At 39.6% G+C, this 16,451-nt stretch overlaps 1 protein-coding gene across 2 annotated transcripts in view; it reads right to left on the minus strand.

The window, feature by feature from the left end:
• Nucleotides 1-15,962, minus strand: part of LOC136832678 (threonylcarbamoyladenosine tRNA methylthiotransferase) — a 49,339-nt gene extending 33,377 nt beyond the window's left edge. Inside the window, exons 1-4 of one of the 2 annotated variants that reach the window (XM_067094044.1) lie at nucleotides 15,868-15,962; nucleotides 15,601-15,741; nucleotides 9,333-9,471; nucleotides 5,583-5,730 (exon numbers count right to left, since the gene is read on the minus strand). In XM_067094044.1, the coding sequence (XP_066950145.1) occupies nucleotides 5,583-5,730; nucleotides 9,333-9,443 (259 nt within the window). In that variant the 5' untranslated portion in view covers nucleotides 9,444-9,471; nucleotides 15,601-15,741; nucleotides 15,868-15,962. Of the gene's footprint in view, nucleotides 1-5,582; nucleotides 5,731-9,332; nucleotides 9,472-12,685; nucleotides 12,860-15,600; nucleotides 15,742-15,867 lie in introns of those variants that run through there. The other variant, XM_067094055.1, reaches the window with a different exon arrangement.
• Between the last annotated feature and the right edge of the window lie 489 nt (nucleotides 15,963-16,451).

Genomic DNA, 16,451 nt, shown 5'->3' on the forward strand with positions numbered 1-16,451 from the left:
AGGACATGAACACACTGAGAGTGAGGTATTAGTTTGTACTCGAGGTACTTAATAATAAAAAGGATAAGCAGCAACACCAAGCATTCAAGAGATGTAGCAAATTGTAATCCCAGAAATCTATATCTCATGTGAATGAAAACAATCAGAGCTGAGATAGATAGGAAAAACAAGAAGAGAAATGCACTACATCTCCTTCTGGGCTAATGAACCCAATGAGTAAACCTCCAACTCCTTGCACATAAAATCTCCTCAAAAAAAGCTGGCAGAAGTAGATTATCTTCTCCACTGCTGAAATCTCAAGGGTAGATCAGCTGAGATTGCCCTTATTTTATAAACTGTAACTCTCAATCGCTAGGCTTCTTCTGGAGACATCAGAGGGAGCCATAACCAGAAGGAAACCATGCTCTGGAGGAACATCTTTACTCCTGGTTAGTGAACAGTAAGAGTCTAGCTCAGCTTTCCTGAGCTGTATAATTCTTTTAAGATAGTGCTGAAAGTTCCTTATGGGACACACGCACAGATTATCAAATAACAATGATAAAATAGAAAATGGGTCAGTCAAAGAATCCTGATTGCTAGAAGTCTGTGTTTTAGCATCAAACTTAGGGGCAAAAGAATGAGCATTAATTAACCCATGGAAGCTTGTAAAGGACAGGTATATGCCACAAGGAAGGCTATTTTTATAGGGATGACAAAGGGAGGCCTTGTGAATGGGCATATCAGGACCCTTGGTAAAACTTTTAAATAGAAAAGAAAGGCCCCATTTCAGGGGCTGAACTACCCTCCTATGAGGGCCTTTTAAAAATGCTGAAAAAGATGCAAAAAGCAGTTACTTCTGTCTCCAAAAGTAAAGCAGTTACTACTTCTATCTCCAAAAGTAAAGCAGTTACTTCTGTCTCCAAAAGCTTAAGTTCCTGGAACAACAGACCCGTGTCCTTCAATATCTGACACTGACAATTTCTCTGAAAACAAAAGGGAAAGAAACAAATAAGTCATGGTTAATGATTCACATACAATTTGAGAGTTGTCCTATGCGGTTCAGTTTGTTACCAATAACATCAGTTCACACAGACTCGTAAATAAGCCTACTCCATTTATGAATTACTCACGACTGTGTGTAGATGATTTTTCACAATAGATGGCATTACATCAAGAAGACACTGACTCACAAGTACAAATGGTAAATATTTATCAGTTCCAGATGGCTAAAGAGTGAGCGTATGAGAGAACCACAGTTGACTAATACTCTGGAAGTTGCAGCTGTAGCAACCCTGTTGTACCAATTTCTCCAGGGAAGACAGGTGTCCTATCATGGGACTAACACCACTAAGCTGAAGGATATAGATGATTCTCATGGACTGCAGAACAAAAGTTTCAAGATCTGCTGAGTGGTCTATCTATCAAACTTCGTCTCCAGAAACGCTGCCTCAACGGATGGGAATGAACTATTTCCTCCAACTGGGCTGCTAGCCCTATCTTGCCGAAGTCCTGTTGTATCAGTGACAATCAATCAGTCATTAGGGTGCCTTCTCAGCCTTTTGCCAGACCAGTCCATTCAAGCCAAAAAACAGGAAATAGTTTTGAAATACCTTCCTTCTCATATGAAAGTAAGCTTTATCTCCTAAGTGTTGGACGATGGACTGCCTAACAAAGTCCACTACTTCCATAAAGAAGATGGAGAGAATTCTCATGGTTATTGTTAACTAAACATGAGATAGAGTAAGGACAGCTCAGCCTTCCTACAAATAGCTTAAAAGTAAACACGAGCACAGTCATTCAGTGGTTATGTTCCTAGCCATTCTTTTGTCTTCAAAACTCCAGAAGCTACATGCTAGGGAGATTCTGACACGTGAATTATGGCTAATTATGATTTATGGGTTTGTTAGGAAACAACTTAAGATTTTAAATGTGTAATTATCTATGTTTTTATAAATATTTAATATCAAAATTACATTTCATCAGCATCATTACTGTCATTTAATTAAAACAACGAAGAACGATGGCGAGCACAGTAATGTTAGGTATAGCACTTTTTGTGTGGGTGCATGCACATCCACACATACAATGCTATCAAAGTACAACCCTGAGTTGTTATAATTATTCAATTCTATTATGAATTACTTTTGCCGAGTATCCCTATCCTGACTTCAGGACTTTGTTTCAGTGTCAAAACTGATAACATAAGCACCTGCAAATCTTAAGTTTTATTGTCTCATATGACAATTAATTATTGCTTACATGAATAAATTGCATTTTAATTTCCTAACATTCTATTAAATTCAAACAGAATATGACATTTTTATAGTAAAATAAAGTTTTATATATACTTACCAAGCAATTACATAGCTAACAGCCTCCTACCATGGCAGACCGTAAATTCAAATTTCGCGGTGGCGCTACCATCGCTAGTGTAGGTGACAGGGTCCGACCCACTACTGGGACTGACAAGTACAACTCAGCAGAAAACATAAATTCGTTTGAGCCAAAATACGTACATCTGTGGAGAAGGAGGGAGGGCTCTGATTAAGTAATTGCTTGGTAAGTACCTGTATATATATAACTTTATTTTATTATAAAAATGTCATTTTTATATAAGTAACTTACCAAGCAATTACACAGCTGGCTCCACACTGAGAGGAGGCAGGTTAGATGGACATAAAACTAATCCAAACCATTAAGAGATAATGACTTTGAACTAGAAGTTTGCTAGCATTGAGACAATGCTTGTTGTACCTTACCTGGTAAGAGAGCTGTTACAGGTAAATACTGCCTCTGGTCGGCGCTCATCTTAACCTGTAGAGGGCATGGCGTATTGGGTACTTTGCAGTGTGGAGGTACATCGACCGCTGACTGGGCAACCAACACCCCAACCATAAAAATCTGGTGGGTACTCCAGGTATGCTTGTACCCCCAGGCTTCCCAATAACTCAACGCCTGAAAAAACCAAAGTGAGAAGACAGTAGAGGGACAGTTCCCGCCCACTATGCTTCCTCTCCCAACAACATGCCAGCCACGGATAAAGGCCCTAATATACAGTACTACAATTATCAAAAACTGCTTCCATGTCTTTCAGGTAGTGCAAAGCAAACACAGATTTCAATCTCCCAAAAGTCGATTGGAGAATGGAAGAAAATGACATATAACAGAACGCAAGATAAGGGTGGTCTTAGAGAGCGGGCGAGATGGGTTTCTCACCGAACACCAGAGGTTGCTAGAGGAACCCCTGATCTTCTCAGTCCTGAGGATGTAAAGCCACAAGGCCCTCACAGGGCAAATAAGTCTCTCCTCTTCTTCCGGCCCAAGAATGTTCTCCAAGCTCTTAATAATAAACAAGCCGGGCCAGGGATGAGAAATGTCCTTGTTCTTAGCGAGGAAATCAAGTGAAAAAGAGCAAACTGCACCTCCTTGAGGGTCTTCTGAGTGAGGGACTTAAAGGAGGCAGAACGAAGAGGTTCAAAAGAGGAGCTCACGAGCCACTTTAAAACCATGTCTAAATTCCAAGAGACTGAAGAGCGATTGTCTGTCTTGGAGGTCTCAAAAGACTTGACAAGATCACTAATATCTTGGTTCGTAGACAGGTTAAGGTCTCTGTGCTTGAACACTGAGCTAAGCATAGCCCTGTATCCCTTAATTGTAGAGGGTGACAATCTCCTTACAGTCTTGAGAAAGAGCAAGAAGTCTGCAATCTGGGCTACAGAGGTTTCAGAAGAGGAGACATGAATTTGTGCACACCTTCTTCTGAACACTGTCCACTGGGACTGGTAGAGCTTAATAGAAGCAGCTCTTCTACATCTAGCAATAGCTTCTACAGCCCTATGTGAAAATCCTTTTGCTCTGCGGAAAACCCTTGATGGTACCTGTGAAAATGTGGCTGTTTGAGCAGTGACTGACTGTTCTTGTGGAAGGAGCCTCGGAAAATCCACTAGAAGTTTCAGCAGGTCCGGAAACCACTCCTTCCTCGGCCAGAAGGGAGCGACTAGTGTCATCAAGACGTTCTGATGAGAACTGAACTTGTTTAACACTTCCTGAATCATCACAAAGGGGGGGACAGGCATAGATGTCTAGGTCTGTCCAGTCTAACAACACTGTGTCCATCGTCCAAGCTAAAGGGGCCACGACTGACGAGCAAAAGAGAGAAAGTCGGTTGTTCTTTGAAGTAGCAAAGAGATCTATGGAGGGCTTGCCCCAAAGCCTCCACAGATCGTTGCAGACTCTGGAATGCAATGTCCACTCTGTAGGGAGAACCTGGTGACTGCGACTTAACTGGTCCGCCAGAACATTCATCTTCCCCTGCATGAAGTTGGGAGTAGCTCAACTTGATTCTACTCCACCCATAACAGAAGGTCTTTGGCTGCCTCGTAGAGAGTGAAAGAGTGGGTGACCCCCTGCTTGCGAAAGTAGGATAGAGCTGTGGTGATGTCTGAGTAAATCGCAACAATTTTCCCCAATGCCAGTGAGAAAAAGCTTGAAGGCCCAGATGAATGACTTTCAACTCCTGATGTTTATATGTAGCAATTTCTGAGTTGCGGTCCACGTCCCCAACACCTTCCGACTCCCTAACAGGGCTCCCCACCCTACGTCTGAGGTGCCGGAGTAGAATTCTAGGCTGGGGTTCAGAGGAGACAGAGAGAGTCCTTTCTGAAGTCTCTCCTAGGATAACCACCATCAAAGATCCTCCTTAATCTCCAATGTTACTGGGAAGACTACGGAGTCTAACTGAGTCTTCCTGCACCAATTTGCCTTCAGGAAGAATTGCAGGGGCCTCAGGTAAAGTCTGCCCAACCTCACAAAAGATTCCACTGAGGCCAGAGTTCCAAGAAGGCTCATCCACACGAACTGCAAAATTCTCATATCACTAATTGGCAACTGTCAACTGCGCCTCAAGCTATCGTGGTTTGCGGATCACCATCTCTCAGCACTACTGCCAAACTGAGTCAAGAACAGATGCAACATAATAAGGCATATTCTTCATTTTTTCTTCACATATTACAAGCATCTAAAATCTGAAAGCACCAGTGTATTCAGGGTGAATTTATCATAAGAAAACACAAGTTTTATTTTATCTTGATCGCATGAATGACGCAAAATCCAATGATAAGTAAAAACAGGTATAAAGAATTAAATGCTTCTCTCTTCACTTTTACACATAATTCCTTTGTTTTATCTTACTGATTTCAGGAAATCATGATTTAGTTGTACAATTAATACCGAATCCTATGGTATGACCAAAACTTTCCTACCTTGTGCAAACAGTGAGATAAATGAAGAAATATAAATATACTGCTTGTTTTCTGAGCTGCAGACGTAAAAATGAGACAGTGAGCAAGCTGCCTACCTCCTGGTACCAGCTAATCAGAGGCCGCCAAACAAACGTCTCATAGGCCCAAGAATCTACCTTAAGTGAACCAGCTATAGCGATGGTCTCGCTACCTGCGAAATTTTAATTTTTGGTCTGCCGTGGTAGGAAGCTGTTAGCTATGCAATTGCTTGGTAAGTCAATTATATAAAAATTGGGACAACTAAAAATATTGCATTTTCAACCTGAATCATAGGTAAATGTTTGAATTAGACACATTACTCACCTGTAATTATGTATCCATATGCTGCTAATTGTCCTGCCATATATTCACTGTCAGAGCTATTATGGGCACAACCCCATGTTTTCACAAATATCTTCTGTGTTCCAGGAATGATGCTGTCACAGTAATCTGTAACTTCACACTCTCCATTCTGTAAAACTTGTATCATTAGTGATCAGAAGAGATTAAAAATCACAAACTGAAAACATACACTTCACATGATTGGATATTTTTAAGAAGTTAATTACACAGCATACACAATATATGATATGGCTAACCATCATCATCTCCATTGCTATTATCTTTATTTAGGAAGAGACCCTCTCTTGAACAAGTTTCACTGAAAATAATGGCTGCATCTGCAGAGAAGATTTCATACTTCATTTTCTTTATTTATCCTGTAATTATCTTTCTGTGGGACATAAATCATTCAGAAGATGAACTATATTCATCTTATAATGGAGGGTGTAGACACATTTGGTTATCGACACAGTCCAGTCTTTTGGTTTTCTTTTTACTATAACAAAGAAAGATGACAAAAAGACTGTAAACTGCACAGCACATAATTACAAACATACGATAATCAGTTAGTTTATGGGGGTATTTACATGGTACTGTCGTACACGGTACTGGTGAATGCAAAGGTTGCAATGCTGCAATCTCAAGACAATCAGGGTCACTGCTCATGCAGGGTGCTAAGATTTTCAGTCCAGGTAGTTAGTGTCAAAGGTCTTCTCATGGTGATGGGCAGGAAGGAATTCTTTTGTAAGACATTTGATAAAGGTTCCACCTTAATATATATCATGCCTCATGGAGCAGTACCAATCTATTGGTGGCCTGAATAAAGTTCTGCCTAGTTAGAAGAGTGCCATGGGTATCGTCATAGTGCTTCCTCATGGCAGCCCCTTGAATGTGGCATGAAATCCAATTACATTAGCAAACTGTAGTCGTACTTGTGTAGGAGCTGGAATATCCCCTAAGATGGGGAACTGGAACAGAAGGACCATAATCATCATCTTTAAGGTATTATGCATATATAAGGCAGGGTGTTTCTATATAATAGACGTGAGGTCATGTTGCTATACTAAATAGCAAGTCTGATGGCTCTGTCTGAGTCAGGAGATGAGCAAATTATAGTCATACTTATGTAGGAGCTGGGACCTAGGGTGGGGAACTGAAACAGAAAGACCAAAATCATCATCTTTAGGGTATTGTGCACATATGGGGCAGGGTTTTTTTTCTATATAACAGACTTCAGGTCATGTTGTAGTCATACTTCTGTAGGAACCGAGATATCCCCTAGGAATGGAAACTGGGACTGAAAAAACATAATCAACATCTTTAAGGTATTGTGCACATATAGGGTAAGTTTTTTTTTTTATGTAACAGACTTGAAATCATGTTGTTGTTATACTAAATGACAAGTCTGGCATTCTGTCTAGGTCAGGAGGAGTGACCCTGGATGAATGCTGTCTCTAAAGGTCCCCATACCCTCTCAATGCTTAAGACCTCATATGTGCCCTATAAAACATTTTCACTTGTGATATCCTGTTTTGGCAGGGTAGAGGAGTTCCTTGGGTACCATATATCACATGCCTTCCTGATTTTTATACCTACGTCACAGCTGGGGTCATCGTTGTTGACCAGGATTGTGCTGCCTGGCCAAAGTCTTGATGGGTATTGTACTTAAAGGAGCAATGGAAATTGGTCTCTCAAGTCCGACACTGATGGCACTGCACTTTTACCTTGTGGAGTATTCACTTCATCCATTAAGACAGAGACCTAGGTTAGTAATTCCTACAAATAACAGTCTTCATCCCTTACTTTTAATGCTTTTGGTGCATTGAAAATGACGTAAACTGCAGTTTTATTGAGTTTTTCATCAAAAAAACCTCCAAATTTTTATTATTCTGCCGTTTTGGAGCCATATTTCTTCCGTTGGATCAGTGTCGTAAGCATCGTAACCCCGGAACATGTGTTGTAAACCAGGAAATAATTTCTGATGAATATATTTGAAAAGCGTCGTAACCTCGGAACGTTGTAAACTGGGGACTGCCTGTACAGTAACTGGTAGAGTGGGATGCTTTTATTTTCAACTTCAATGTAGCAATAAGACATAACTGAATTCTATAACTGCCATCTGGAGATATCCAAATATATTTATAAATGTCTTCCTGTTGGAAAAGGTTATCTCCAATTACCAGATTTTATTTGGCACAAATCTAATTATTTGCACTCCATTTTCATCAGCAATCCTAAGCCTTAACTGTCTATTACAACCATTAAACCTTTACTGCATTCTTAAAAAAACTTCTCATATCTCTTTCTGGGGCTATACCCATAGTGCAATCGATATTTATTTCTTCTAATGATCATTAGTCATGCATAACACACTATAATGCTGTGTAATTATTGCAGTAATCTACTAGGCTCAATGTTCTCTAGTTAGTCAGTGCTTTTTCTGTATTCGGTGTATCCAATTGACATAATATAACTCTGTGAAAAATAATTAAGATACTGTACTATACCCAGTTTCTGATATATCACAACATGAACCATTTAGTACAGGAAAAAAATATCATACATAGTATTTCAACAATGATATATTCTGAGAGAACAAATAACATTCTCTTAAAAAAACACCAAATTTAGAACATGTCAAGATTATCAATGATTTTACAATCATTTATACTGCGCATCTATGGTCAGTTCAAGACATTTTTATCATTTACATCGCCAACTTCCACATGCCATAACCCACCATAATCAGCTACTGGTACTGTAATAGGCAATACAATGCCAAATACAGTACAGTATAAGATCACCAGGCAGGGAATACCAGCATTCATTTGATAACTTGAAATAGCAACCAAAGGTAAAAGAAGATATGAACCAAGTACAGTATATACTTAACAACTCTATAGTAGTACATTTTTAGTTTTCTGTACAAGAAAACTACTGTGCCAGCCGGCTTTGTCTGTCTGTTTGCACTTTATTCTGTCCGCACTTTTTCTGTCCACCCTCAGATCTTAAAAGCTACTGAGGCTAGAGGGCTGCAAATTGCTATGTTGATCATCCACCCTCCAATCATCAAACATTCCAAATTGCAGCCCTCTAGCCCTCAGGAGTTTTGATTTTGTTTAAGATTAAAGTTAGCCATGATCGTGCATCTGGCAACACCATAAGACAGGCCACCACCGGGCAGTGGCTGAAAGTTTCACAGGCCACGGCTCATACAGCATTATATGCTGTACAGAAAACTTTGGCGCACTTTTTACTTGCTATTCATTACCCATCAAAGAAAACACAGCAGTAGTTTGCATTAATTCTGAATAGTCTACTTTTCCTGCCTGTATCATTTTTGTATTTGTGTAGGAACACTTAATGATTATTTGATGCATGTATTATATGCATTCTGAATATGATACATCAATGGTAAAAACATTTATAGCCTAATCACACATAACAATTAATGTTCATACTAAAAAGGGTTTAAGTTGAATACGGTCTAATTTCTTTTCTCCATTGCATTTCTGTATAACCTTAGACTTTTACTACTAACCTGAATACAAGAGAAAAGCAACAGACTGTATTATACACAATTTCAAATGACTTGGACTACTTTACTAGTCATTTACTGACAATCGTCTAAACTACTGTATTAGACAAACTTTAAGAAAGATCAGTCTCATATGATATAACTTCCTTTCAGTGAGGGACCTGTAATTCTCAACAATAGCTCTAATGTTTTACCTCTTGACGTGTTGCTTTCTTGCGATGTCTTACTCTTGGCATTACAGAGTTACGATACCTTGGTGCCAACACTTCTCCATCATCTTGAAACAAATCTTCTATATCTTCCATTGTAAATGGCTTACGAGCTTTCAAATATCTGAAGAAAAGAGGAACAATGACATAAAATTATCCAGTAACCTTGACAATTTGTTATTTCAAAAGAAGATTTTTATGGTGCATTTTTGACACACTTCTACCTTGTACGTGGTTTGACATGCAATTGCAAAAGTTTTGCATTTTATGTTGCTGAATTGTTATTTATTGAAATATTTTTGTGATATTTTCTGAAAATATCGGTGAGTGATGTAGCTAACCATACCTATTGCCAGATTGCATTGGAGGGCAGTGAAAACATGATTTTTAGGCTAATTTCTAATTTTCCATTTTCTTGTATTTTCCAGATTTCAACATGGCGAAGATATTCCTGATGGAGGAGGAATATTTGAGCTCCCTTTTTGAGAGCAGTGATGAAGAGGAACCTTCACAAATCATCTATGAGACAGGCAACGTATATGACGACCTGCATGACACCCTCACGTGGCAGGAGGAGGAGGAGGCTATCCCCCTTTTGGAGGATGATCCTGACGATGAGGAACCTTACGTTCTCCAAGATTTGTCTGCTAGTGAACCGGTTCCCTTGCTGCATTCTCCTGGGCCTTCTTCAGCATCATCTGGGCCTTCTTCAGCTGCTGCTCTTGGGCCTTCTTCAGCATCTAATCCTGAGGCTTCCCTTAGTCCTTCGGAGCTCAAAAGTAGGAAAAGAAGGAGAGGGCCTCTCTGCCCTGCTGAAGGTGTGCCATTGAAGAGGTTACCGAAGGACTCGTACTGGACGAAGGACAAGACGAAGTGGCACTCAGAGCCAAACTCTGCACTGTCACCCATCATGCAGCCAGATAGATTTGACAATGCAGGCCCTACAATGAACGTCTTCGGGTGTAAAACTCCTGCCGAAGTGTTTTCAAAGTTTTTGCCTGATGTATTGCTAGCAGAGGTATGCGTCCACACCAACGACAAGATCCTCATCTTAAGGAACGAGTATAAGTGGCAAGACGACCCCACCTTCAAGGACGTCACCCTCATGGAGTTACGTGTCTTCCATGGTATCCTGATCATGACAGGGGCACGTAAGGATAATCATCTCATGATGGAAGATGTTTTCCAAGGCTTATGGATGCCCCTTTTACAGGGATGTCATGAGTGAGCAGCACTTCTCCTTTCTTTTGAGGGCTTTACGGTTCAACAGCCTTGCCACGATAAAGGACCGTGTCAAGACCGACAGATTTGCTGCCATACGGAGTTTGTGGGACCAGGTCATTGCAAATTGCATTGCCAACTATGAACCCAGTGGGCATCTTCCTGTGGATGAGCAGCTCCTCGCCTTCAGGGGACAGTGTGTCTTCAGGATGTACATCCCTAACAAACCAGCCAAGTAAGTTATATGTTTTAATATTTTTTCTAAATTTTACTACATTTACTTCAATGAAATCTTATTTTCATAATTCCTACATATTTATTGATGACTAAAAATAGTTTTATGTTAATTCAATATATATATATATATATATATATATATATATATATATATATATATATATATATATATATATATAATGTAAATTTTATTTTCATTGATTATTTCTGAGTTTTGAATGATGACTAATGATTGCCTTTTGTTTCTTTTCTTTTCTCTTAGGTATGGCATAAAGTTGGTGATGGTCTGCGACACAGACACCTTTTATATGTGCAATGCAATGCCCCACTTGGGCAAAGGGACCACCGCTACAAGTACGCCCTTGGGAGAGTACTTCACGACAGAGCTGACCTCCCCCTTTAGGAAAAGTGGACGAACTGTCACGACTGACAATTGGTTTACTTCACTGCCCCTAGCCAGGAGTCTTCGTCAATTTGGGATGCATTTAGTTGGCACAATTCATCCCAAACCTTACATTCCTTCAGAGTTGCTGTCCTTCAAGATGGAAATTGGAGAATCTGTGGCTGCCTACAACTACGAGGACAAAGTCACCCTTTTGTGCCAACATATAAAGCCTACAAAGAGAATCCAGATTCTTTCGACAGTGCATCACAATCCCACAATTATTGAGGATAAGAAGAGTCATTTACACATGTTCTACAATGCCACAAAGGGAGGAGTTGACATCTTTGACCAAATATGTTCTGCCATGACATGTAGCAGGAAGACCTGGAGGTGGCCCGTATGTGTCTTCTTTGGGATTCTGAATATTGTGGTGCATAACTCCTTCTATATTCTCCAAAACTTGCCAGGCAACAAGTCTTTCACCAGGAGGGCATTTACCATGGAATTGGCTATGGCTCTGGGCTGTGACTGGGCACTCTATCGACTTATGCACAAGAGGTACCTCCCAAGGGACGTGATGGCCCTCATTTGTTCAGTTTTTGACGTCCAGGAACTGGAACATGACACTGACCCTCCTGCAAAACGAAGTGACAGACGTCACAGATGCCCACACTGCCCTTCCTCTTCAAATGCCAAGACTAAGCTTCTGTGTGGCAAGTGCCAACACCCTGCCTGCAACAATCACATCAACTACGTCTGTGATAGCTGCCATAACGTGTGGTAAGTTTCCTGAATTTTTTTTCACCTATTTATTGTTACTAAATATAATTTTTTACATTTTTGCCATCATCTAGGATCATTGTAGATTACTTTTGCAAAATTTTATCCAAATCCAACAAGTATTACTAATCTACATATAGCCTGCCTTTTACGCAAAAATTTTTCATGATTTTGTATATAAAAAAATTATCCGCTTTTTCTTTTCTTTTCAGATTTTCCAGTTGTTTGTCAATCTCGACAAACTTGGTCTCGTTGGATACCTCAACCCTTCTAGTTTCAAGGACCAATGTGATTTTTGTGATAATTGTTAGTTATAAGCGTACAGTGTCTATTAAGTGTCTGCAGGTGTAGTTTTAAGGAAAATTTCCCTTTAACATAAGTAAAGGTATTTTTTTTTTATTCAGTGTGTTTTTTCTTGTTCACCATTAGAAACTAGAGTCTTGAGGGTATATTATAGTATAAAAACATAATAAAAAAGTCCTATGGGTGCCCTGGTAGAAGCCGCCAAAGTTTATGGTGCTCAATTGTACACTGCGCTACCTGAATTGTGACGGTTTCTCGACGTTACCTGTCCAGGGTTAAGAGACTAGGAAAACAGAAATGGAAGTGATACATTTAATTTAAAAGAGGCAGAGATGTCAGGGGGCCAGCGCTACAATCTTGAAGAGAAATGTGGATTATGAAATGGGAATTAAAAAATAAAGGGTTCCCCTACCTTTCAAGAGTTGGTGAGAGATGGGACTGCTTGTAACTAAACAGTGTAATTACTAGCTCTAACTGATTATACAGGAGGGTCCTTATTTTTCCTTATCTCAGCAGACTTCATGTTTTTAGCTTTAATTTCATCATTTTCACCTTTTATACTCTTGGCCCCTTTATTTTCTTGGTCCTTCAAATAAAAAAAAAAACCATCTAAAGTACACATTAATATACCTACTCTGCAGTTCCCCTAAATACCAATCATCTTACCTTCAGGATTAACATCTTTACAAATCTATACTAACAAACTACATATAAATGATTTTTAAAAATTGCCCAAGCTGATCTAACATTGAAGCAAATGGAAAATGGAGAATACACACACTGATTTATGTTGGTAGTAAGAAAAGTTCAAACACAGGTCAGCAACACTTGAACACCATAACCATTTACAGCTGGGCTACTAGATTAACCTGAGACTTAGAAATTTTCAATACGGTACTCTTGCAACTTTAGACTAACTATATCTCTTCTAACATCAACTGGCCCATCAAGTACATCTCTCCATTAAAAAAAAGGTAGTAGCTGTCTTTACATAAGTTGCAACAGTACATCAATTGGTTATTTTTAGATGCATCCATTCATGCATGTACAAAATTCCCAAACAAGCACTGACTTTAAAATGATGTTAATAGATTAATGTTAATGTTTATAGCTTTTTGTTATATATTATTATATTCTATTTGCTTTGCACAGGTGGAACTCAAACAGAGAAATAATTAATTATATGTGGGATAATGAAAAGTTTCCATTGATTGTATATAGAAAGCATTTTAAGAATAACTACTGTAATATGTGAATTAAAATCATATGCTAAACATATTGAGCATTTCAAATACTGCACTGGAAAATGTATGGCATCTCTACATTTGGCTCCCATATTTGGTTCCTAAATTAATGAGTAATGATGCATCAGCCACTGCAAATGCAAATATATAGTCATATAAGCTTGTAGCCTATAACGCCCAGGTTAAATGTCAGATATGACCCACATATTTCACTCTATGATGATAGTTTACCTAACCAATAAAGGTCAGTCTGTGATGACAGTTTGCCTGACCAATAAAAACCAGCCTGTGATGAAAGTTCGCCTGAGCAACAAGGGCCAGTCAACTGAAACCTCAGGCAAATAGTGATTAGTAAGCAAACTGAGTCTCTACCAATCCCCAATAACTTAAATGATTCCTTGGCTTGGGAAATTTACTATCAGCTCAATGAAGACAGACAAACAGTTATAACTGGATGAGTAAAGTCTTTCATAGCCAGGAGTGGATGCAGAGTGGGGAGACATGCATAGGCATGAGAAATCTGACCATGAAAACAGACCAACCAAACCTACCTTAAAATTCTGTGTCCTGACGACACCAGACATTACCTTTCTTCCTAACTTTCCTTAGGGTGCCATGGCCTGACCTGACCAGGGGGGCTTTGCTTCCCCTGGACTCCCCAAGTAACACTGAATATCGGAAACTTATGGAAACTTATTGGCTGGACCCAATTTCTGTTTGGACATGTGGTAGGCCTATGGCACTAGCTACACACTAACCAAATGAACCTTAACCAAACCTTTACTAGAGTTTCATGCCCTGACCTAACCAGAACGTACCTTCCTAACCTGACTTAGGGTGCTGTGCCCTTGACCTGGCTGGAGGGTCTTCAACCACCCTGGAACCCCCAACTAACACTTAGCGTTGAACACATGAACTGGCCTAAGCTACTGCTTTGTGGCTGTAGGTTCAAATCCTTGAGTATCATCATTCTAATTTATCTAAAACTACAAATGAACTGCTTACCATATTCAAAATAGTTTTTTAGAAGTCTTCAAGTGCTTGGGGTTTGATCAAGAAGTGCTAGAACTGTGTCATATTGTATTTGGTCAGGACAGCAAAATGTGTTTGGGAGGCAGTGTTTGATAGCTCTAAAGCAAATGACCCGGTTTAATTATTTAAAAAAATGGCAGAATTTTACATGAAACATTCTTCCTATACCATTCATCAGGTGTTGTAACAGTATACAATAATTCATGTCAAATGCTTCCACTTTGGAAGATATGGAAAAGAAGCTGCAACTGGATCAGAGCACATGTATGTGAATCATACCATTTTGATTACTCCTGATTGGACGGCTTTAAAAAATCAGTAGGCCTAGGTCAAGATCCAGGATAGGTCAATAGCACATGACTGGCTGGATTAAATTACCGGTAACAAGAATTCAAGGTGGTTGGGGCGACACATGACCGTCACCTTAAGAACTATAAGAGAAAGGTAGGCGTGCCACCGTTCACATCTACTGGGTACTTAGAAAAGGTTACACATCATGCAAAAATTGTCAATCAGCAAAGAGAAAGAAATTAATCAGTTATATACTTTTCAGGTGGTTTTGAGCATGCTGAGTAATTTTACTCCATGGTAGTTTTTGCTACGAGGCAAAATTACCAAATGCCTATCCCTGTCCCCCCACCCTGCATACTTCCCAAGGGCTGCCGTAGGGAATGATGGACCAAATGCATTACCGCCGAGTATACATGACAACCTTCCCTCTCTAACCTCATTCCCCCCTCAGATCTTAACCAGACCCAGAGTGCCATAAATTCTAGCACACTGGCCCATCCTGACAAGAAGGACCCCTTCTGTACCCCTTCACTTCTAGGTCTAGGCCTAGGCAATTAGGCTGGGTGTGTTAGAAGGCACAGGATATAGGCTATGGTCTCGTCCCAGTATTGGTGATAGACTGTCAATTAGTTTGCAAGGCTGGATTAGGAAACCTTTGCTAAATCATAAAAGCATGCAAAGCTACTCTTAGGCAACTTACTTAAGAGGGCAATACTACGGTAAAAGTCTGTCAATAATATATAGTAAGTTGTCAACATACCGAAACCTGACTTAGATCAATATAAACAGTCTTCTAACACGTCTGCAGTCACTGCTTACGTCCTTCACACACGCAACACCGTGATTTCTTGCCTTTTTTCCCGTGGCGATGTAAACAAAGGATCGTTCCCTACAGTTCTATCTACGAAGATCAAGGGAAAAGAGTTGGGTTTCCGTAATTAATGTTGAATTCATAGCCATATACACTTTAACAGATGTTTATTAACATAAAAACTACATATATAAATTATGAACCTAAAATGCTTACATAAAACTCAAGTTCAAAATTATCCGTAATGAAAAAATGACCAAACTCTTCCTCAATAGAAAAGACCTGAGAGCACATTAGTAGACAGAACTTTGGAAGTGACCAAATGAGTGATTAAGAAAATGACAAAGGGAGGAATTACATGTATATTTAATTAAGACGAGACAATGGGACACCAATGAATGTGAAAAGCTATTAAAGTAAGAGAGCCTCGATATTTCTTAAAAATAGAAAAAAAAGAGATGATAAGGTAAATCGTATGAAACCTCTGGTTTTGATTTTCTTTAGAGGTTCGACAGTTGTGTTGTTAACTGGTTGACTGCGGTAAACGTAGATGACAAATATCTTCTTCCTTAGCAGAGAAGTTAAAGTATTTTTTATCGCGTTCTGTTAATGGAAGAAGAGGAAGAGACCAGGTTAATATGGAGATGGGGAGCCAATGTATTTGGAGGCGTCACGTGGCGTGTCTCTACCTTTATCTGGCTGTGGGCTTAGCTTAGAGTACCCCGTAACTGTCGTAGGCATCCCTGAAGTCCGAATCTGAACACCGTACCTCTGACATCGTGCCCTTGCGTGGCCGTGGG

This window comes from Macrobrachium rosenbergii, chromosome 4 (assembly GCF_040412425.1).
Source record: "Macrobrachium rosenbergii isolate ZJJX-2024 chromosome 4, ASM4041242v1, whole genome shotgun sequence".
NCBI classification, from domain to species: domain Eukaryota; kingdom Metazoa; phylum Arthropoda; class Malacostraca; order Decapoda; family Palaemonidae; genus Macrobrachium; species Macrobrachium rosenbergii.